The sequence below is a fragment of the Anoplopoma fimbria genome, chromosome 14 (assembly GCF_027596085.1).
Source record: "Anoplopoma fimbria isolate UVic2021 breed Golden Eagle Sablefish chromosome 14, Afim_UVic_2022, whole genome shotgun sequence".
Lineage (NCBI taxonomy): Eukaryota > Metazoa > Chordata > Actinopteri > Perciformes > Anoplopomatidae > Anoplopoma > Anoplopoma fimbria.
In genome coordinates, this window is record NC_072462.1 from 16,636,622 (window position 1) to 16,659,397 (window position 22,776).

Sequence of the window (22,776 nt, forward strand, 5' to 3'; positions counted from 1 at the left end):
ATGCTGCAAGTACGTCTGCATGCAGTGTCTTGTGGCTTTGTGCCCTGGATGCTTTGCCAATTATCATAAAAGATAGTCTGCACATTTTCTTTGTATATACATATATTACTTTATAGTTTTCACATCTTTATATATCATTTTATTCATTTGTTTGTTAAATACATATTTATTCAGTTGAAAACAAAAATGCATGCTGTCCACCTGAGTGGACATGTAAAAATCTGAAATAAAGTTCAAATCTTGTTTTTCATGCCTAAAGAGCAATAAAAACACTTGGTAAAAACATCCTGATTGAGGTTGTCATAATTCATGCATGAAAGGGTTAATGGACTTTTATTGTGAAACTCAACACGTCAGCGTGCCCGGAAGTGTGTCTCCGTATTAAGAGACGTTCACGGCGCTCCGACATGATGCAACCCCTAAACAAGTTAAGTTAGTTGCTGACACTCGTAGTCTTATTGATTTAAGTATAAGTAACCAGTTCAGTTTTCTGTTTGCGTTGTGAGGGGGAGTTTAAACGGACTTTGAATTTAACGAAGTTAAAAAAACAAAAAGACAACACTGTTCCGGCTACTCCTCGATCAACAGCAGCCCTCCTGTAGTGACTTTTGAAATAGTGAGTCCTCAACCTTTCAACGCTCTCTCTTTATACATTTCAAAGTATTTGACAGACATGTAAGCCTTAAACTCGACTCTATAATAAAATACCATTTCATTTGTTATTCTATGCGTCAGTCTGAACTCCTGTGAGAGTAACCTTTGATCAAGACTGATAATGAATGTTGCCTTCATGTTCTTAGTTCAGACTGTATGTGAACTGACCGTGGCTCGTGTTTATTCCTCCTGTACAGATGCTGCGTGGTGCATTCGAGAACTAGACGCCCAAAATGAATCCACGCACTCTGTCACTGAGAGCCCTGCTGTTTCTGGGGCTCTGGCACGCCGGGAGGAGAAGTCTAGCCTCAGCCCCAGAGCTGAAAGAGCAGCCCAAAAAGATAGGTGAGTCTGTCCTAGGGTGCACTTAAAGACAAAACACATCAGTCCTCCTTTCAATAAATCAAATATAATAATATATTACAGTGGGAGAAACATCACTGTGACTTTACCCAGAATACAGTTGCAAAGACACATGCCAGCAAGTTAACATTTAAACAAATAGATTATCAGACAACTCAAAACAAATAGATTATCAGACATCATCATTTGTATATATGGCATAATGTGTACAAATTAGGTTGCTAACTGGTTACACACTCAGTATGCGGTATTTGCAACAAAATTCCCTCAATAATTACACTGCTGATGAGTTGTTCTGTAGTGCCATGTCAATTCATTAGTCAATACGAAAGATCACCATTCATTTGATGGGATGATTCTTTATATATTAGACAGTAGTCTGGTCTTTTTACCTTTTGATTTAACTGAATCGGGATCTCAGGTCACTTCTATGATATTGCCATTACCAAAACTATAAGGCCTTAACAAATGGAAAAGCATTGATAAATTGAATTAGTTTTGATCGATCTGATTATAGATTAATCATTTAGTAGGCATTTATTAATCAAAACTGCAAAACATTTCCTGATACCAGGTTTTAAAATGTGAAGATTTTGTTTTTCGATCTTTTAAATTATTGTACATTTCTTGGGCTTGGACTGTTCATATTAAGTAAACTGTTTTAAGACATTATCTTGATATCTGGGAGAATAGACATTTTGTGGACCAAATCATCACAAATAACATATACAAGAATAATACTTGTCAGCTTCATCTTAAATGATAATCATTAGTTAATCACTCATTCAGCCTACAAATGTGCATATGGAGCTACAGCAGTACTACCAGTTTTATTAATCAAATGAAAATATTACAAATTTGTTTAACTGTGTTGTCATTGCTGCCTTAAAGCTGTGGTCGGAGCAGGCATTGGAGGCACATCTGCAGCGTTTTACCTGAGGCAGGAGTTTGGAGCCGCAGTGAAGATCGATGTGTTTGAACCAGGCAGTGTTGGCGGGCGACTTGCAACAGTGAAGATCGGAGATTACGAGTATGAGACGGGAGGCTCAGTGATCCATCCTCTGAACCTACACATGAAGCAATTCATTGAGAAATTAGGTAACGTATTGTCACAAAAACAAAATTCACAAAAGTATTTAAAGTAACTACAACTTTGCTTGAAAGTCCCAAAAGTCGAAGTCACAACACTAACTGCCGATGGCACTTTAATCTGTACTCCTACCAAGGGCTTAAACTCAAATTAGCACCAACAAACCACAACAATAATCCAGCCTCCTTTGTCACACTAAGGCTAGATTTAACCATACCAAATGGGTTGGCATCCTGGACAAGCCGCCATTGTCACAAACTAGTTTAGGAAATTGACAACGAGGGAGACCACGCAAGGTTATACTCAAAACCAACAAAAATACATTAAACTACAGTTAACACAAACAAACAATAGAGTGTGCAGATAATCAAAGTCAGCAATGAAAGTAGTGCATGTGTGCTTTGTGTTTGTGCAAAAGAAGGTGCTGCAGGGTGAATGTCAGCTGTAGGAAGGGACAGAAAGACAATGAGCTCATGGACTAGCTTTTATAGCCTGGAAGATCCAGGTGAGTTTAATCAAGATGGCAACCCTCCCTTGTCAGCCAACTGCCTGCTGAGGATGATCGGGACAGCCTCCAAGATAATGGGAGGGGCGTTACGATACCTGAAATTAAACAGACTCAGAATAAACACATGAATAACTGTAGCCGTTATTGGTATGTGGTCTTGTACATTTTCAAACTTTGATAGTAACCCTCATACTATGTGTTCTTTTTAGGTATTCCTGCGAGGACAGATGTCCCCTCTAAAATGGCAATCTTTGATGGAAAGGAGCTCACGTTTGAAGAGAGCGACTGGTTTATAGTCAATTTCTTGCGCATGCTCTGGCGATTTGGGTTCAGCTTCCTCAGAATGCACATGTGGGTGGAGAGTGTTTTGGACAAATTTATGAGGTGAGGCAGAAAAGTAGTTGTCATGGCTCCTAAATCTCATTCTTTCAACAAAAGATTCAAGATTATCAACATTGATGATCATGTGAATCCTTTCATACACAGGATCTACCAGTATCAGCAGTTTGGTTACTCATTCTCCAGCGTGGATAGGCTCCTTCATGCCATGGGCGGCGATAGTTTTCTCACCCTGCTGAATCAGACCCTGGAGGAAACAATGAGGGCCGAAGGATTTTCCCAAGTCTTTCTCAACGATATTGTCGCTCCCATAACTCGTGTCAACTACGGTCAAAGTGTCCGCCTCAATGGTTTCGTGGGTATGTTTGTAAGAGTTTGGGTTGTTTCATGACACATCTAAAGGTGTTTGTTGAAAAAGCTGTAAAATAGAGGTAACATTTTACTGTATGTCTTGTGTTTTAGGGGCGGTGTCATTGGCAGGAGCAGATCCAGGCTTGTGGGCAGTGGATGGAGGCAATAAGAGAGTGTGCTCAGGACTGCTGTACCAAAGCAAAAGTGAGCTCATCACTGCCAAAGTGACCTCCATTTCAGTCAAAGCTCGACCATCCAAGACAGGTACATTTTACATTCCTTCATTTGGGACAGATCTGGCCATTTTCTCCCACTGATGGATTTCTCATGTGAATGTTCACACTTTTTTTAATGTCAAATATTTTTATCTTAACCGCTCTCCGTCTCCCATTTTCAGGCGCCACAACCAGTTTCTATGAGGTTAGTTATGTCGGAGAATCGGGCTCAGCTCACTCTCTGTATGACATCGTGGTAATAGCAACGCCGCTTCACCAGGGAAAGTCTGACATCGCCTTCTCAGGCTTCTCCCCCCCAATCCCGTCTCACTACCCCGGACGTTACCACCAGACTGTCTCCACTCTGGTCCACGGCATGCTGAACATGTCCTACTTGGGGACCACAGAGCCAGCCTCGGAGTTTACCGTGTCTGACATCCTCACCACGGACTCAAAGGACTCCGTCATAAACAGCCTGAGCTCTATTGACCCCGTGCAAATCCCTCAGGGTTACAAACGACCCCCCGCCAGCCAGACCAAAGTCTGGAAGGTGTTCTCCCCACAGTCGCTGACCCAGGAGCAGCTGCGGGACATGTTCCTCTCCTGGGATTCAGTGTCGGAGACCAAGTGGCTGGCTTATCCTTCTTACAGCCCGCCGCAGCGCAAGACACCTCCCTTCATCCTGCACAACAGGCTGTACTACCTCAACGCTGTGGAGTGGGCGGCTAGTGCCATGGAGATGAGCGCCATCTCTGCCAGGAACGTGGCCCTGCTGGCACACCACCGCTGGCACGAACAGGTCGGCAGGATCGACCAGGAAGACCTGCACACCCGACTGAGAGGGGAACTCTAAAGAGAGAAAACTAAAAGCATTACAATACAATCAACCAGGCACAAGATTAAGCCACACAGATACTCATGGACAAGCATGGTGCACTACAACAACACTCCTATCAGGGCAAATCCAAACTCTTATTCAGGTATCTGGGGTGCTCTTACCACTTTAAACTCAACACAATTACGGTTTATTACAACTTATTGTTGTAGTGTTGGTCATCATTTATATCTTTACTCAGCAAAGTAATCACTGCAATCTGGGAAAAACAGATGCAATGAGGTCTGATCAGGCAAAAAACAGTCAGTAGTCAAACAAACAGAGAGTTGTACACAAGTTATCAGTTCAACCAGATAATTTAAACTGCTGTATTTGGAGGTAAAGCCATAAATAAGCCCTCAATACACAGTTTGCCTGTGCAAACAAAACCACTTCAAACCACCATAAAGTATTTTTGTAAACTAATGGTACTGTTTGTCTTCTCTTCCAAATAAGACCAGCTAACCTGGGGGGGGGGGGTTGTTTAAAGCCTGTCTGCCTGTTTGGCTACCGGTCTCTTGCCTTGTCTCACTTCTATTTTAGCATTATCTCTGCTTTCCCAGATCTCATCAGTTAAGTAAAATGTTATTATTGCAAATAGAACTGTTGACCAAAAACTAAGAAACAGCCAGAGTTCATCATTCACCAGAAACAATAGAACAAATTCCACTTAAAGTCGGGTCAATATTGTACTGTGCTGCATTTTGTAATCACTTTGAACCACGCTGAACTCCAGGGTAGACACATTTTAAGTGTTCCTCTTTACGTGCACAGATGCTGTTATGAACAAGGTCTAGCTTACATCTAGCAAATCAGCTTGTTGGTGCCACTTTAGCCAAGATGTCCTTTGATTGATGGATTACATGTCTTCTGATGACTTCTCAGTCTCTCTACCTAATCAGGAGACTGCATGTTGTTAGTGAGTACAGGCAGCTGTGAGCAACAGACCTGTTAACAAGTCTGTGTTTTTTCCTACTATTATATTGTACTGATAATGTTTACATTTTTTATTGGACAGTCTAATTTCACTGAAGAACTGAAGGAATTCAAATTGTTAAAACTATGATGGTGCCTTAAAGAAATCAGAGTAATTGGCTTACGTCTTTAATAAGTGATAAATATCCCTATTATTTAAGAAATAATTTGAGTTTTTATGTGTCGTTTTAAATTGAGGCAAAATTACCATCAGAGTCAGGCCACAAGGACCAGACTAGAGTATGATTAATTTCATAGTGTTGTACGAATGGAGTATTATTTCTTGAAAGTGTCTTAAAAACTCACTGTATTTAAATCAGTTTAATGTTTTTTAGCAACTTTGGGAAGAAAATTGTAGTTTGCTAACTGTTTCTTAAGCATTTTGAAAGGTGTATTTTTCTAGATTTTGAAAGAAGTTTTCTGTTTGTGATTATATGTCAAGAAACACTGTAACAAAAATGTTAATTAATAGCTCTGTTTATTTGACAGAAAAGTTTCACTTTTACACTTAATTCTTTTGGCAAATGCCAGAAAAACTGTCTACTTCTGCACAAATAAAATGATGCCTTTAATTACCAATATAAAGGTTTGATTTCAGATTGAATCAGATTTTAAACAACACTTCAAAACCTTCCAGTCCTAACAGTATGTTGTGGAAGTGTTTACGATCGCAATAAAGGAATGAAACCTTGTCTGCTTTGTACTCATTTTACATTTTACTACAAAGCCATATCTGGTATTTATTGAAAGCAGGTTTAAATTATGTTTGAATCACTTCTCAAGACACTCACTTTCTATGAAGACATTTGCAAACTTTAAAGATAAAGTTGAGATTGGCGATATTGATGAACATTTTATTCTTGTCTATATATTAGAAGCTCTTACTCAGTTTCTACACTTGTTTACATTTCTATCTCATCTCACTTTTAAAATCCACTTCATTTCACAATATCCTCATCTTAAATTCAGATATATCAATTTCTTTAAGGAGTAAAATGTCTGCAGTTCTTTTCATGACGAATCAAGGTCTGAGGTTAAAGTTAAAACATTTAATAGCTGTTTGCATTCTTGCTTGTGACCCATCATTCATAAGACAAGAATGTGTGGTGAAATCACCGATTACACTCCCGAAATTAACATTGTTTTCAGCTCAAATGCAAGGACTCACATTTTTTTCTTCTGTTGATTCAAACAGACTCCCCAAATAAAGGCCCGTGTGACTGAGAAGCCAACAATGGGTGGCATTGACGGCCTGAATAAGGATACGTCTGTGTGGTGATGTACCACCCAGCTGTCCTTTCAGGTAGGGAGGGACAATGGTACCAGAGCCGCCTGTCCATGCAAAACATGTGATGTGACTGAAGATATAAGAGGCTGTAAACTGACATCAACCCAAAATCTTCCACAACACTGACCAACAGCCAAGATGAGATTTCTAGTGCCACTATGTGTTTTCCTCACTGTGACAGCGTTTCACTCTGGTAAGAATATTACATTATTATGATTTGATTTTTAAGATTTAGAATATGACTACAATTTAAAATAGGGTGGTCTCCATTGATGGAGACTGGGAGGTCAACATTTTTCGTCTTTTGTCTGTTTTATTATTGTTTGTTCTGATAATGTGTGGGACTCTGCCTCTACAGAAAACTGATTAATACTTATTCACTATAGAAAATGTTCAGTTATGTATTCATTTAAAGCCTGACTGATATACTTATGATGATTCAAAGCTCTCTCAGCATCTCTGGAATCTGCGGAGAAAGAGGAAGTAGTTGCTCAGCCCGGTGAGGAATCATTGTTAAATGTTAATTGGTACTTATCATTCATGTAAGGTGATTAGACTTGCATGCCTCAAAATGTATCAAAATGTTTTGGTTTTTTTATGCAGATGGGCTAGCTGAACTGCAGAAAATAGGTACAGTGCATCGGTCCAATTGAGGACCAGCTGAGTTTGAAACTGATGTTTTATGTACATTATGTTCAAGTCTGTGTGTGGCAGTCTTATTCATTTCCCTTGTAATGACTCAAGTAGACTCTCCAGTCTAGACACCTTTCTTTTTTTTTTTACTTAATTTATGTTAAGCGGCAACAGAAGATGGATGGATGTTAAACCTGTAACACTGCATTTCTTAATTTTTACCCAAACTGCCTGTTGTCTTGTTTGTCTCTTGTATTTCATCATTTTATCACACTGTCTCCTCAGATCAGATGGAGTTTGAGGCCGCTCAAAAGAACGAGGCCGCTCAGATGAATGGTAAGTTTGACCAAAGTCCAGGGCAATGACCATTACCCAAAAAATGAGGTGACCTCCTAAGCAAATATATCTCTCATCCACTGTGTTAAGGTCAGTTTGTAAAACAAGTTTCAGTTCCGTCAATAATCTTCTTCTTTTTTTTTTACCCTCAACTGTCAAGTGACAGAGGAACAGAATGAGGAAACCCGCTACCTTGGTAAGAGGAACTACATGAGCTTTGACCGCATTCAAAATTAATTCAGCTGCAGTTTATAATGCAATCTTTTAAATATTTTACATACAGAGGCTGTTCAAGATGGATCCGGTAAGTTATATTTATATGATTAATACCTGAACACATATTGATCGTGTGTTAATGCCACCTGTTGAAATGTATTCCAACAGTAGAGGAGCATATTGAAGCTGAGGACGACAGCACAGGTGTGTAAAAGACATCCTGCTGGCTTAAAAGAGACAACATGTGATCTTTCTGAGGTTCAACATTACATAACTGTGAAATCCTCCTTCAGCAGAGGGAGCTGGGAACTCTGACGCAGCAGCTCATGAGGGTGAGAGGTTTTACCGTTCAAGTTTCAGCCTGTAGATGGTGATAAAGGACAGATTGGAAAAAGGCCTGCAGGCTCTCAAAGTACACTTACATGTAAAATATCACAACCATGTGACTGATCTCTCTCCCCCACAGAGTCCCAGTCTGAGTCTTCTGAGGAAACAGATGGTAAGTTTGTGACATAAAGATTTTGTATGCAGTTTATTTCATCACATTAAACATGTAATTTCAGCTTCTGTCATTCTATCGATGACAATTTGTGTCTTTATTGTTTTTATAAGGGAGACAGAGACGGGGTAAGTTATGAAAATCTACTCCACTACACTACAACTAACAGTTTTCAGTGTTAAGTTGTTAAATTTATTTTGTAAAAAACATTTAGAGATAAACAACAATAGAAAGTACGCAGCAGTTTGGCCCGATGCGGTTGTAACACTTTTACTTCCCTTAATTATTATTTCCTTGAAACTCAAAAACATTGAAATGTCTCCCTAGAGCATCACGAGGCAGTGCCAAAGAATGTGAGCAGTTTGGGTAAGAACAAGTAAAACAACTGACTCACTGTACTGATGAATCTCTCGCTATAATAATATCCTTGGTTGTAACTCTCCATTTTCTCCTTTCTCCTCTGCAGATGAAGCCATTCATGATTCAACCAAGTGGGAAGGTGGAGACTTCTAAATGCTACACAGTAATGATTTATCTTGAGACTGAATGCAATGTTATCTGTTCCCTAGTATGATCCAGGGACGGTGGTTCACTTTTTTTTTTAAGGAGGACTCGTAGTACCTGCTGAGGCGAGATGTGGTGAACTGTTTTGAGTAACACAGGGAAAGTTAAATTGTAGGTTATGCAATGAACAGCCTGTGAACAACAGAGCCAGTCATAGCCGGTCTCAGCTAGTTTTAAATAGTGTTGAAAACCTCGGTTGGGTTCAGAATCAAGAACTGTAAAATGCCTCAAGAGCAATTAAAAGTTTACAACATCTACAGCTTGTTAAAACAGTTGGTTTAAAAACATTCAAAACAAATGTTCTAGAGAGATCACTCAAGTCACCACAGCGATCGGTTGGCTGCTTGACCTCAAAAATAAGATGCTGGGATTGTTTATTGGAACACAGTCCTCCTTGTATGCGAGTAAATCTAGGACAAGAATCCAGGACACTGCGAGGCGTCTGTCCCCAGGTAGTTATTGTGCTTGATTTATACTGTATCGACTGCTTCTGGTTATTTTTGGACCAAGGATGCACTGTCCCTGCCCTAAAAGATGCCAACAGGATGGTTTTAAAATTCACTAAAGGCTTCAGACCCAAGGTTATTGATGCTATAATAAAGGTTGTCTTTTGGATTCTCTTTGATGAGAAAAGTCAAATTCCTGAGAAGGCAGAACTACATGAACTGGTTTAATAAGATAAATCATCCTGTAGCTGTTAATCCTCATCCTCTGTGGATAGAATAGGCATCCCTTTGTGCTTCACAGCAGTAACATCACACACTGGTGCTGTCGTCATTCATCAGTGACTAAGGACTGAGTGAGTGAGTCATACCTGAAAGAGATTCATATATTTTTTCAGAGCCCTGGAAAACTACTGAATAGTGGTTTGTTTGCGTTGTAAAGCTAGCGTAAAGGAATCCTCTCGTCTGTCCTCTCTGCGTCACAGATGTACTGGAGTGAGAAAGCACAGCAGCGCGTGGATCCCGACGCTCGCTCATCTCCCGGAGCCTGAGCTGCACTGCGCTTACTGCCAATAAAAAGGGAACTATTCCACCTATCTGAACAACATGTCCTCTTTTGTTCCATGTTATATGCTCTGACAAAAGACTTCAGAACAGTGTTTCAGAACTGCTATTTGGGATATTTATATAATATAGCATTGTTTTACAAGAATCTGCGTTTAGAGGTGCAATGAATTTTGTGATATTAGGAACGAAAACAAATTCAATACCAGTATTTTCCCATTTTTATTTGGTTTTTTTTTTTCCATCCACAAGTGTGGACTAGAGTATGTTGATGTGCATTAAAAAAACAAAACAAAAAAAACTTTTCTTTGGTACCTAAGGGAAAATTAAAACAATTAAGGCAACTACAGCAGCTATAGATCTGATATGCATTTAGTACTGCAGCCAAATGACCACACACTGTTGGCATGCAACGTATGTCCACCCTTATTCAAACAAGAGACCAGATCAGCTTAACACCAAACCAACCAGATAGGGAACTTGCAGTTTGGTATAGCTAGAACTACCCAAATGTCTAGGCAGATGCAAATTTCACAGAAAAGGAAAACATACTGGGAAGTAGCCAATACACGGTGAACTGGGAGGCTGAAGGAGGCATTAAGCATTTAATCATCAAAGATGATGCAATCAAGTTTTAACAGGAGACTTGTTTGAGAGCACGTGTTTCTGTTTGTTAACATTCTGGTGTCACATTTCTCAAATTCAAGTAACCAATAAGATAAGGCGATTATTTCCGCGCTGATCGAGAATGTAGAGGCTCAGGACATTCTGATAAAATAACTGGATTGCAGGTAATCCATTGACTTTGGGAGTGCGCTGACTTTTATGCTGTTGATACAGCATTTCACATATTCTGTAGTCGGTCATCCAGTGTACAATTGGTACTTCTGCCATGGTAAACTATTCAGAGAATTATGTCATAAAGACAACACTGCAGATCTGTGATTGCATAATTTTTAAAGTATGTTAGAAAACACTTTCACCAACCTCTCTGAATTTAGTCAGTTTAAGTCAATTTTCTTCTATAACCAGAGAAGGGGACCAGCTAATGCGCCACAGTTCAGGGGATACCGAGCCAGATTGAAAAACATGAATTAATTTATAACAATTACTTGGAATTGAACAAAAAAAAACACGCACATATACACACACACAAACCTAAAAATACTGCTTTTGCATCTACGTTACTTTCAGCATGTGTTAGGACTTGAGTTACATCTGCAAAAGGCTTATACTGCATCTTAAGTTGTTCACTTCTTTCTAATGTGTAAAACAAAATTAAAACAGAACATGGTTGTATTTACATAATTGCAAAGTAAAAAAGAAAATGGAAGAAAAGACAAAAAATTAATAATCAGTTGATGCTTTCAGAATAACTCGTTACAGAATGATGAGATATGAAAAAGCAAGTCAGAACAAGGAAACGCAAGCTTCCTGCTAGAAGTAATGTGGCCAAATGGAACAAACGGCAAATTCTAGGTTGAAAATGATGCAGCCAAGAACCATAGGCCCATAATCACAAGTCCTTTCAAACATTTCTTTTTTTTCTCCTTTCCTTTTTCTCCCAAAGTTGTTGGCTTGAGGTAAGCGATATATTTTGGCCTTCCAACTTCACTCTTCTTCTGGTGCGCACTGAAGCGGTTTCTTTCTCCTCCCCTGCTTGGGGTAAAGCCGAAGGCTCAAAGGATGCCATAGATGAAGATGGCCATGATGGCAGCACTGATCAGACCAGAGATGGGCACAGTCACAAACCACGCCATGAAGATGTTTCTGAAGAGACGCCAGTCTACCGCCTTCTTTGATCGCAACCATCCTACTGCAACCACAGAGCCCACCTAAAAAATAAAATAAAATAAACACAGCAGATGTTAGATAAATCCCATCCTCTTATTTAAACCTATGACTTCTAATTATCTGATGGCATAGCTAAAATGTAACATTTTATTGAGGAGAAAGTTGCTCCACATTTGGATCGTCTCCCAGACTGAGTTCCTGTTTACCGTAGCCTCCCTCACACTAACTAGCCCTTTCCCCCGTGTCTCAGTCTAGCTCCAAAACCACAATGTTTGACCAGCTTACCTTGCAGTGGGTGGTGGAGACAGGCAGACCAATGTTAGAGGCTACCACAACAGTCACGGCTGAGGCCAGTTCGATGCTGAAACCACTGCAGGGGGAAAAAAATAATCATGTCTCAAGTCTCTCTCGTGGTCGTGTCTGAGCAAGCATTTCTAAATTCAAAGTCCAGTAATGTCTGAAGAGGATGTGGTTTTATTAATAAGGAGAGAACAGCTGTGGAGTTTATACCTTGAGGGGGTGATTGGAGTGAGGTCCTTGCCCATAGTCTGAATCACTCTGCGACCCCAAACCCAGAGTCCAGCGCAGATGCCAACTCCCCCGTAGAGCAGCAGCCAGATGGGTGTGGGTTCATTTGTAGTCACACTGCTGGTTTTGTAAACCAGCCACAGAGCTACCAACGGTCCAATGGCATTACTGCAGAGGAAAGAATTACATTATTTCAACAGATGTCAAAGATTCTGACTTCTTAGTTGAACAGTGAGAAGTAAAAATGTCACCTATTAGCCTGATGACTAGAAAATTAGGACACTGGCTTCATGACTGATGACAGCTTACTAAAAAAATGAAGTAATCTGCATACCTCACGTCATTTCCTCCATGGGCAAAGGATCCGAAGCAGGCGGTGAGAATTTGGAGGAACTGGAAGAGGGTAGACACTTCTGGCTTGTCTGCCTCAAGACCATCGTCTTCCAGAGAGCTTTGGCTGCTTCCTGCCTCCTCTTTCACCATTTCTAGTGTCACGTCACCCTCTCCGAGAGCTTCAGGAGTCGTGTGCTCTGCCACGGCATTGCAGTAGCTGGTGTAACTGTCCATACGCACACGCTTCCTTTCCTGACCCCCTGGCCCTGTACCCTTGTCTTCCTCGTAGGCACGGTACTCCCCTTCTCTATGCTTGAACTCTCCGTGCATGCCGATGATGGCCATGGTGTAGGAGGTGTAGCTGTTGTTGCGCCGGATAGGTCGGTCGGCCCCCTCGCCCATGCAGTCGCCAACCTTGGCCAGGTGGAGCTTGTGCAGTAGGTCCTTGTAGAGGCCCGAGTCCTTGTGGACCGTGTGGTACTGGCTGTAACCGTTACTTGGGATCTGTGCTGGCCGGTTGTTGAACTGAACCTGATTGTTGAACTGGACCTGATTGGCTGAATTTGTGGAGCCATTGCTGTGCTGGACTTGCTGGCTGTTGACCTGACTGTTTGATTGAACCTGTTTAGGGGCTGCAGAAAGGGGTAAGAAATAAAACTTGTAAGTCTTATGTTGTATCAACTTAGATTATGTCATTTCATGATATGTTATTTATTTATATATATATATATATATATATATATATATATATATATATATAGCAGAATAATTACATGTCCATCTCATACTATTAGGCTAAATCATTTTAATTACATATAAATGTCCAACAATAATGTTTCTTGGCACACTTACCATCATTTGCATTGCTGTAGTCGGTGTCATCAGAATCTCCAATGTCAAACGCTACCCTACGTTCCTTATTGTCAACATCGTCAGAATCGCCAATGTCAAATGACACCCTGCGCTCCTCAGGGGCATCCTGGGACTGTGCAGAGGCGCTTTGATTGACAGCTGGAGCGGTAGGCGTAGCTGTCTCCCTGGCAGTCTGTTTCAGGATTGGATAGTGGGCCTCCCTCAGCTCACTCTTCTCCATCAGGGGGCTCTCCGATGGGCTCGAAGACTTGAGATCTCCTAGTAGGGGAGGAGTTGGGAGTGAGATATTGATTGGCTCATGTCCAAACATACAGTGTACAGCAAAGAAACACTAGCACAGAACATGTGTTGAGTCACAAGAATTTCATAACTAGCGTCAAAAGACAAAAAAACCTTTGTCCTATAAATGCAACGTTACTCGTGTTCACAAGATCTGATAAATGGATTTTGACCTTACAAGGAACATATTTACACTACCGCCAGCAGCTTAACTTATGAAAGAAGATGAGATTCAGCACAGCTCACGTAACAATTGTTTGTGGTTTTAAAGTGAATCAGATACTCTGCCAATATTTTCTATGCGGTCATCCTAGGAGTATCCTGACCAGTTGGCCACATTGCATCATCCAAACCGGTCAAGGCCGGACATGAAGCACTCAGTCATCCTCAGCCCTCTTCCCACACATGCAGTGCAAATGCCACGTCAACATCTTAAGTCAACCTAGGCTTATTTTAGTCAAAGAGGTAAAGACCAATTAGTTGATCAGCATGACCCAATTAGGCTGCTAGTCTACAGGATGGAGGCTGATGTAGACAGAAAGTGCTTGTTCAGAAAACGCTGCTGCTTCTCTGTTACTACAGGAGTTACTTGACAGTTATGGTCAATATCACAAATATTTTAAGATCGGTCTATCTTATATCTTACTAATTGGTTGATCAACATTACTACAAGTAGAGAAATTAACTTTTTAAAATGTATACATACACTTTGTAAATGGTATTGATTAATTTGTAGGCCTATGACCTGTGTAATATCAATTACAGCTATTCTGTAATCTGCCCCAATAGATTGCTAATGCAGTAACAAAGAAAGGCAAGACTTGACCTGTTATAGGGACAACTGAACACAAAGCATTGTATGGTTAACAAATGAGGGAACTACAAAACATTCATGAAGGTTATATTGAATGGTGTTCCCATTGCACACTCAAACCACACTTTTTGTGTGTTAATGCAGATGGGTTTTACTTTAATCCAGGATTATAGAGCAAAAACTGGTGACTATAATTTCAGATGATTTTCATTAGAGCGATTCCATTATAACCAAATATCTCTGAGCTCCATTTGCTGGATTAATGAGCCCTCAGGGTAAATAGTTTGAAGTTACAAGTGCCATGCTAAATCCTGTGTCCAATGGCGGTGAGAAAAAACATAATTTCAGTTGTAAGCAGAAACTGGTGACAGGGATTTGAAAACTGAATCATCATGTTAGCAAAAATCAAAAACTTGAATATGACTTACGTTCAATCTTCTTCTTGAGGCGAGGGCAGACAATAAACCAGACCACAAGGGCGGTCAGCACAGAGAAGCCCAATGAGATGAGCAGGGTGCCCCACCAAGGGATCTTGTCAAATCCGAGCACTGAAGGACCGCCAGGTGCCACGGACAGAATCAGACACACACAAAAGAGAATAGAGAAAAGGCAGATTTAACAAACAAGGCAGCAGGTGCTACCTTTCTTGGTGGACCACACAAAAAGTTAACTGATATAGCAAACTTAAAACTGAGAATTTTTATAAAATTATGTAAAAATATAAGGAAAGATAGTATTTTAGTGAGTCAACATGAGGTCAGGTTAGGAAGGACATGTGTTTTTATATTAAAACATAGATGGCACCCATGAATGAAAACTAACTACAGGGATATAGCAATGACTTCAATAACATCTGGGCTCTAGTTGGTAAGAGCATGACTGCATTGCCACATCCTAGTTAAATATGGAAAGCATGTGAACAGTTCCGAAACAGCTAAAAAGGTGAAAGAGCAAAAATGTCACCATGACCCCAAAATGCCCTGCGGACACATTGCACATGACAATGAGTTCCTTAAAAGGCGACATTAGTTTAGGAGAAAAGGGAAAAAAGAAAGGGGGGGGGGTCCTTCACTGGAGTCCTTTGCTGTAGCAATAAGGTAACCCTCCTGCCAAGACTGCAGCAGAGCCGGTGCAGCTGAGGTACATATTATGCAGCACATGCCAGCAGAAAGCCACGATTTAAATTTCCCCAGGGAAGCAGTGGTCTTTGTTAAACAAAGAGGATGCAAGTCAGCAGTGTTGTTAAGAGAAAAACAAAAACAAGAGCTGCTGAAAATTCCAACAATACCGCTTTGGGTGAGGTGACCTTGGCCATGCATAAGTGTTAAAAAAAAACACCATGCAAAAACAGACTTCCACTAGCTTGGGACTGCATTTGAGATAAACAAAAGAAAACAAGGGCCAATGCTAAGTGATAGGTGTCTCAGTCGGGGTGTTCATTTGAGTCTACAGTGCACTCGTTCAACGGAGTCACGCTGCATCATGAGACTGCACAGCACCTAATTGATGTTTATTTAGTTACGCAATGGAAGCTAACTCCCGACAGGACTGGAGAGGCATAAGAGGCAAAGACGGATGGCTCTGTAACAGCTGTGGCTCCTGTCTTTCACTAGGGTTCATCTGCTCACATGTGGTGGGACACCCAGTAACAGGTGGGATTCAGCTCGCCATGACTGTGCCGTAACACTACCAGGAACTCAACAGAATAAGGGAAAAAAAAAAACGACCCTGAAACTGACAAAGGGCCTGATGCCATTCACGTGAATGCTCTTTGTCACAGTGACTGTTTGTAGGAAACTTCTTACAAAATATAAAAGAAAGGGATTCAAAAGCAAGCCTAGGTCTAGCGGTCTGATAAACACTCCCAGACAAAGGGGTGAGCTTATACCACAGCCATGCAGTGGGATGAATGGGACTGCACAGGAAATTGACTTTAACCACGGCTGCGTTCCAAACCTCTCCCTTAAACCTGTATCCCATGGCCTGCATTACACAATAACATGGTTTGTTGTTGTTTTTTTCCACTACTGTATGTGCGCCTCACCACCAGCATAAATTCCAATGGCTTAAAGTGGCAGTTTATGACTCACTTGGCAAAGAACCGTTGGTGTATTGTCCTCACTTTTGTTTAGAACTCTAGTTCTTACAACGTATAAAAGAAAGGATTTACAACTAGACACAAGTGTAGTACATAGCAAGAGTATTAGGATTGAGTGACAGCTGCATCCAGTCTTATCACTAAAGGGATCTGAAAGCCCAACGTTCACTCCTGACAATGAGTATATATATCCATGACAATAGCAGCACCTGAAGACATCTAAGATTTGTTGAAGGAACGTGGCTTGGTCACGTATAATAAAATGTGTGTATCAGTTTTATGTTGCTAATTGCTTGGAGTCCCCAGAGCAACCAACGCTACTGGGTGTTTGTTTTTCAGAGGGTAACCCAGGCAGAAAATTCGTATCCAGCTAAACCCATTGAAGTTCATCAATTGAGGCTGATGTGTGGGGGGGGGGGGTACTGTCACTATGACAATCAGCATGTTGAAACATACACTGGTATGCGACAAAAACAGATTATGAAAACAGGCTTTTGTCTGAAGGCCAGCAATATGGACAGAACTCAGGAGGATGATGTAGGAAACTGTAACTAGCATCTCTGACATGCCTAAAGGAGTTGAAAGTGATTTCATACTGACTTCATATCCAGGTGACAAACATTTGTGTAACATTTTAAGGGAGTAAGAATTATGTCCTAATTCTGTTTATATGCTAGATTTTCATTTTTCAATGAATCGGGTTTCAGTGGAGTGACAGCACCTGAGATATATAAAGTGTGAAGAACCCAAGTCACACCAAGCCTCATCTGTAAAGGACTGACAGCTGACCCTAAAATTCTTCGGCCCAAATTGCAGGCACATGCTTACTTGAGGTCTCTGGCACTGGGGTATATATTGAGTATAGGAATGTGGGATGCCTGGTGTCCAATCGCACAACTATGATAAGATCCAGATTAGGGAACCAAATGTACTGTACTCAGTTGGGTGCAGATATCTCTTCTGCATTAGAGTTCATATATCAGCAATAATGAGCCATTGTTGTGTTGGGTGCCAGTATAGTACTACATCCAGAACTTGGCCCGAAATAAACATGGGATGTCTGGCTTTATATGATAAAAAAAACAAACACCATTCCGTTTAAAAAAATGTCCTCAAATTATGATTGATACAGAATTAGCTGCGATTCATGCTTTGTCTTATTTTTTTATCATCAGCTACATGCCGGAACAGATTATTAACCCAATGTTAAACGGGCTCTATTGTTAACATATGTGTGAGTGGTGACAATTTTAGGAGGACGCACTGGGTTTGTTAATGAGTCTGAAATGAAATGCAATCTCGCACCTTTTCTATGCGAGGTACCCAAGTACAGGTCCTCGTGTACAGTGTGTATAGGAACTTCACACAACTGTACAGAATACGCCTGACTAAGCCGGTTATGGGCTATGCTGGAACTGCAAGTGTTCTCCTCTCTGCAAGTGTGCTGCTGATGTGCATGCACACACCAGCCCACAATATCTGGTGAAACTCTGGCCTGTAGTGCCATTTAATGGCCCAGGCCAGCTAACATCTTGAACTGTTAGGCCCTGTAGAGAGAAGAAAACAAAAAGGAGCAAAAGTTGCTCATTTAATGAAGAGATTCTTGAAGATAAAAAAGCCAACAAGTATTTAGAGCATTACTTTACATATTCTGATCAGCAATACAACTACTGGCAGTGGACAACTATGACCATTTCCAACATCCTCTTTACTTCTCTTCTCCTCCTTCATGTCTGAAGGGCAGACAGTGACGTCAAGAGTTAAGTGAAATCTTATTTCCATCTCCCTGTTGTGCACCGCTCTAAAACTTCATTCCAGCTATGACCCACATAGAACCACAAGCAAGAAAGCCCTAAAAAACATGTTAAAATAAACACAGCTTCTGTAAAAATGGTAAACAGTCCGGTTCAGTCTGGAATACGTGTGGGCATCCGGCTGTCTGAGGGAGTAGTTTATTTTAGGCTGTGGGCAGGCACGCAAAGCAAAATGACTGAAACAATGATACTCACTCGGAGCTCCAGTGTACATGATGGAGAACAGGTTGATTCCCATAGTCACAGCATAGAAGACAGGCAGTGCCCTCAATCCATTAGGTACCGGGTCTTTCTACAGGGACAAAAACAGGGCACCAAGTCAAAAAAAATACAAAGTCCACTGTATGAACAGAGAAGCTCCATTCTTCTGTCAGGTTACAGTAATATGATTCCAGCTGTAAGATGTGGATAAGGAACAGTGCAGAGGACAGTGGCTTGATTCTAACCATGTAACAAGCATTTGCTCCATTTCATTTTGGCAGTGTTAAAACTGACCTAAACTTATCGCCCCGGAAGGTTCTGGTCTCACTCACAAACACACATACCATCCACAATTTGATAATAGAGAGCTTACCTTGTGTAAGATGAACATGCGCACAAAGTAGAAAACAACAGCAGACATTATTCCTGACAAAAGGGGACTCAGGAACCAGGAAGCAACTGCAATTTAAAAAATATGATCATTGTAATTTAGTGGAAATGTAATATCTGACAATCCAGTCACAAAAAAACGAACAAACAAAACAAAAACAAAAAAACTCTTCCTTGACAATAATAATAATAATAATAATAATAATAATAATAAATTCCAGTAAATATCATCTCAGCTTTTGTGTCAGGTCATGCCAGTTGCACCTATTGAGCAACCATGATAAAATACCTGATAAAGAGAATGTTTTTTGGCTGTTTTGGCTACATGTTTTATACTCCTTTCAGTCAATCAATAAAAGTTTTTGTTGTGCCCCCAGTATAAAAATGTCAAGCCCTTTCTATAACAGAATGACCTTAAAATGGTATTCATTCCGTTTCAGTTTTGTTGTTTTTCTAAAAAAGGGCAGTCTGGTTTACATCAGGTTAGGCCTTTCCACAGCGGAACATAGCCCTGAAATCTACAATCTAATGCAACAACTTGTGAAATTAGTACTAAAAGTTTTGAGTAAAATTGCCTCATGTTCTCTGATGTGCATTGAGCACATCAAATGTCCTCCATTCCTCATCTGGATAGTCCAGCCAAATATTCCACAACATTAGAAACTACCGTAATGACTATTGATTTATATATCAAATACTCAAAATTAAAGTTTACGTTTTTAAACACAGTTCATAATCTAGGAGGTGTGAATTTAGCTCTGGCAACAGTCATTCATAAAATTCAAACACCGGATGGTTGACCCCAGTATAGAAGGTCCTCAACACAGACACAACACTGGCAGATGAATTATCATCATAGCACTACATTACCAGTCACACCCTGTCATTACTTAATATAGTCTGTGATGTATTTAAGCCAAACACAGAGGACATTTCTAGGTCAGTTGATTAAGAGTGCCTGACTTACCGATGCGGAGGAGTTCAAGCCACTTGACTCCCTGCTGACCTCTGGCAACCAGCGAGAAGCCTATAGTAGCACCAACAATGCAGTGTGTTCCAGAGATGGGAAGCTTAAGGAAGGAAGCGGCCAGCTGCCACACAGCAGAACCTTATGAGAATAAATAAATGGATCACATTAGGCCGACATGTTGACCTCATTGCAGCTTTTCAACATACCGTTACAGAGAACTTTCAAAATCAACAAAAAGGACACAAATTAATACATTAGAGGGCTGAGAGCCCTCTAATGTATTAATTTGTGTGAGAGCAGAACAAAACAAAGTAAAACTGAAGTCCAAGCAAAGTTAAACTTGTTGTAGCCCTATTCCCGACATTTCAGTCCACGATTTCTATTCACAGGGTTCAATGACCGTAGGTTTAGAGATATACGCTGCAGATACTCACCAAACATGGCACTGATAGATCCGGCCATCAACACATGCTCGGAGCCATTGTACATGCCCACATCGATGATACCCTTGCGGATGGTTTCACTCACTTTGGCCCCAAGGAGCACAGAGCCCAAAGTCTCAAACACAGTGGCCAGAATGCATGCCTGTCGCAAGGTGACCACTCCAGAGCCGACGGCTGTGCCAAAAGAGTTGGCAACATCATTGGCACCCACGGAGAAGGCGAGGATGAAGGCGATGACGAAGCCGACAATCAGCAACCATGTGTACTCTGTCAGAGCCGTATGGGTCGCCAGCCCCACTGCGCTGGTCAGTATTAGTGCAGCGGTAGTTGTTGAAACCATGATTATAGGCTATAAGGAAACTGATTCACAATCTTAAAGGTAATGAATGCCTGTCAAAATAGGTATTACTATAATGCTATTTCTGAACAGCTTGTAAAATGAAGAGGTAAGTGGTAAAATAAATAATTAACTTCTCTAGAACTGCCTGTTTTTAACAGGGTTACGTTATTAACAGTGTAAACTTTTAATGCGTTTAACCAGTACTAACCAGAAAAACAAGAGGTAAAGTGTGGGCTTATTGCTATCCTGTAATTTTACTAGATTTGTTGATGTTCCTTTGGTGCTGAGATATCAAACTGATTGAATAGACTGCCATTGTGCAACTGTAACTGCAGATGAGCAGGGGTACATCCTGAAAAGAAAAAGAGAGACAGAAAATGCTTGCTTTAATAACAGCTTCTTCTCATTCAACCTTCATGTGAAAAGGTCATCAAAGAGCATGAAGAAGAGGCACTGACAACAACGCTAGGGGGATTCATGGACATCAACCAGGGTGTCAAACGCACAATCCAACATCTTTAATAACTGAATAAGAGAAACAACAACAACCAGTAACGTTTGTAAGAGCTTGGAACCGGAACAAGGGCATCTGGTAAATATCTTTCCTGAAAACCAGATGGGAAGCCATTTTTGGTAAATGTCGCAGGAAGAAACCGGGTGTCTCATTACACGATCGTCATCTCATCTTAGCCGGACACTACACGTGTGTGTGTGGGTTAATGCAGCCCTGCTGAACACGATTGTCACCAGATAAATAAATAAAAAGTAGTGCCTTATTTATAGTAGACTGTACAATGACGGTTTCTACGAGTGCACGTGTCGTCATCCATTCATAGAACAGTCCCCGAGCACGAGCGCCATCTGTTCACACAACAGACAACAGAACCCGCTCCAGACTAACATTAAGACTCTTTAATATCTATATATACACATATATACGTGTGTATGTCCGCTTCAATGGCAAGCGTGCCATTTAGTCACAGTTTCAATAATGGTTTTCAGTTGTTTTTCTTTGTAAAAGGGGGACGCCACCGGATGTGACTCAATATGAGGAACAAGGACTGAATATAGCCTATAACCGGTGTGTGTGTGTGTGTGTGTGTGTGTGTGTGTGTGTGTGTGTGTGTGTGTACCCTATTTAATGACTGCTGCTCAGATGGATAGCACTTGTAATAAATGACCTTATACTTCCCTTACATGTCAAACACGCCCCTCGTATAATTAATGGCGAATACACGTAAACAATGACTTCTTCTTCTTCTAGCTTTAGCATTAGCTTCACCTTTACCATCGAATAACACCAATACTAATAACAAGTGTCACGACGTCCATCACACAACACACACAGACACGTTTCCTCTGATAGAAAGTCTAAATGATATATAAGATAAATAAACTCACCGCGCGTTTCAGGTGTGGGTCTCGTGAGAAAGGAGCTAACCCGTGAGCTAAAGAGCGGGCGCGCGCAGACAGTCTCGTTATGATAGCGCGCGCGGGATAATGAACGAGTTAAACCGATGTGGAAGCAGAACCCTGTTTGAGAATTCAGATAAAGTGACTATATCAGCAGCTATTAACGACTATCCGACTCGATGTTAAATCACTCCAACTCCAGATACGCATCCGTTTGAATCAGAGCTCCGTAGCCTCATGTGTGGAACTCGCTCATACCGGTAAACGGAGCAGGGGGGCTGTGTTTTATCGGATACACCCTTTAAGAGCCCCGCCCCCACCGGCCAGCTGGAGGCGAGACTGTCACGGGCTCAGTGGATGTCTCTCTGAACAATAAAGTCTTCTTATACAACTTTATTTTCTTATGTACAGTACCAGTCAAAAGTGTGGACACACCTTCTCATTCAACTACTTTGAAGAATGTAAAATATAAAACATATTCTGGTTTGTTGAGCATTTGTTTGTTTACCACATCATTCCATATCTGTTCCTTCATAGTTTGGATGTCTTCAATATTAATCAATGTAGAAAAAGG

General features: G+C 40.8%; 3 protein-coding genes across 10 annotated transcripts; 2 read left to right on the forward strand and 1 right to left on the reverse strand.

Annotated features, from left to right (window-relative positions):
* The first annotated feature begins 369 nt into the window (after window positions 1–369).
* Window positions 370–6,051, forward strand: pcyox1 (prenylcysteine oxidase 1). Its single transcript, XM_054612528.1, has 7 exons — window positions 370–616; window positions 852–999; window positions 1,909–2,115; window positions 2,825–2,999; window positions 3,102–3,313; window positions 3,417–3,569; window positions 3,703–6,051. Exons 2-7 carry the CDS (start codon window positions 888–890, stop codon window positions 4,371–4,373), a joined length of 1,530 nt encoding a protein of 509 aa, XP_054468503.1. The 5' UTR covers window positions 370–616; window positions 852–887; the 3' UTR covers window positions 4,374–6,051.
* Window positions 6,052–6,723: 672 nt separating this feature from the next.
* On the forward strand, window positions 6,724–9,948 carry LOC129102207 (uncharacterized). Of its 8 annotated transcripts, none has more exons than XM_054612243.1 (13): window positions 6,724–6,850; window positions 7,103–7,156; window positions 7,261–7,287; window positions 7,576–7,626; window positions 7,787–7,822; window positions 7,910–7,930; window positions 8,011–8,046; window positions 8,136–8,174; window positions 8,309–8,341; window positions 8,455–8,469; window positions 8,669–8,707; window positions 8,808–8,840; window positions 9,834–9,948. In XM_054612243.1, exons 1-13 carry the CDS (start codon window positions 6,796–6,798, stop codon window positions 9,845–9,847), a joined length of 453 nt encoding a protein of 150 aa, XP_054468218.1. In that variant the 5' UTR covers window positions 6,724–6,795; the 3' UTR covers window positions 9,848–9,948. The 8 variants fall into 8 exon arrangements, 6 of the variants coding, with proteins under 6 accessions (XP_054468218.1, XP_054468220.1, XP_054468213.1 ...); XR_008531711.1 differs by having other exon boundaries at window positions 6,754–6,850; window positions 8,808–9,708; window positions 9,834–9,942; XR_008531710.1 differs by having other exon boundaries at window positions 6,754–6,850; window positions 8,808–9,704; window positions 9,834–9,942.
* A 172-nt stretch (window positions 9,949–10,120) lies between these two features.
* slc20a1b (solute carrier family 20 member 1b) lies at window positions 10,121–22,464 on the reverse strand. The gene is made up of 11 exons (XM_054612630.1): window positions 22,191–22,464; window positions 20,441–21,141; window positions 20,004–20,144; window positions 19,020–19,105; window positions 18,641–18,737; window positions 14,962–15,081; window positions 13,420–13,698; window positions 12,569–13,199; window positions 12,217–12,402; window positions 11,992–12,076; window positions 10,121–11,747 (listed from the first exon to the last, which is right to left on the reverse strand). Exons 2-11 carry the CDS (start codon window positions 20,787–20,789, stop codon window positions 11,592–11,594), a joined length of 2,130 nt encoding a protein of 709 aa, XP_054468605.1. The 5' UTR covers window positions 20,790–21,141; window positions 22,191–22,464; the 3' UTR covers window positions 10,121–11,591.
* Window positions 22,465–22,776: the final 312 nt, after the last annotated feature.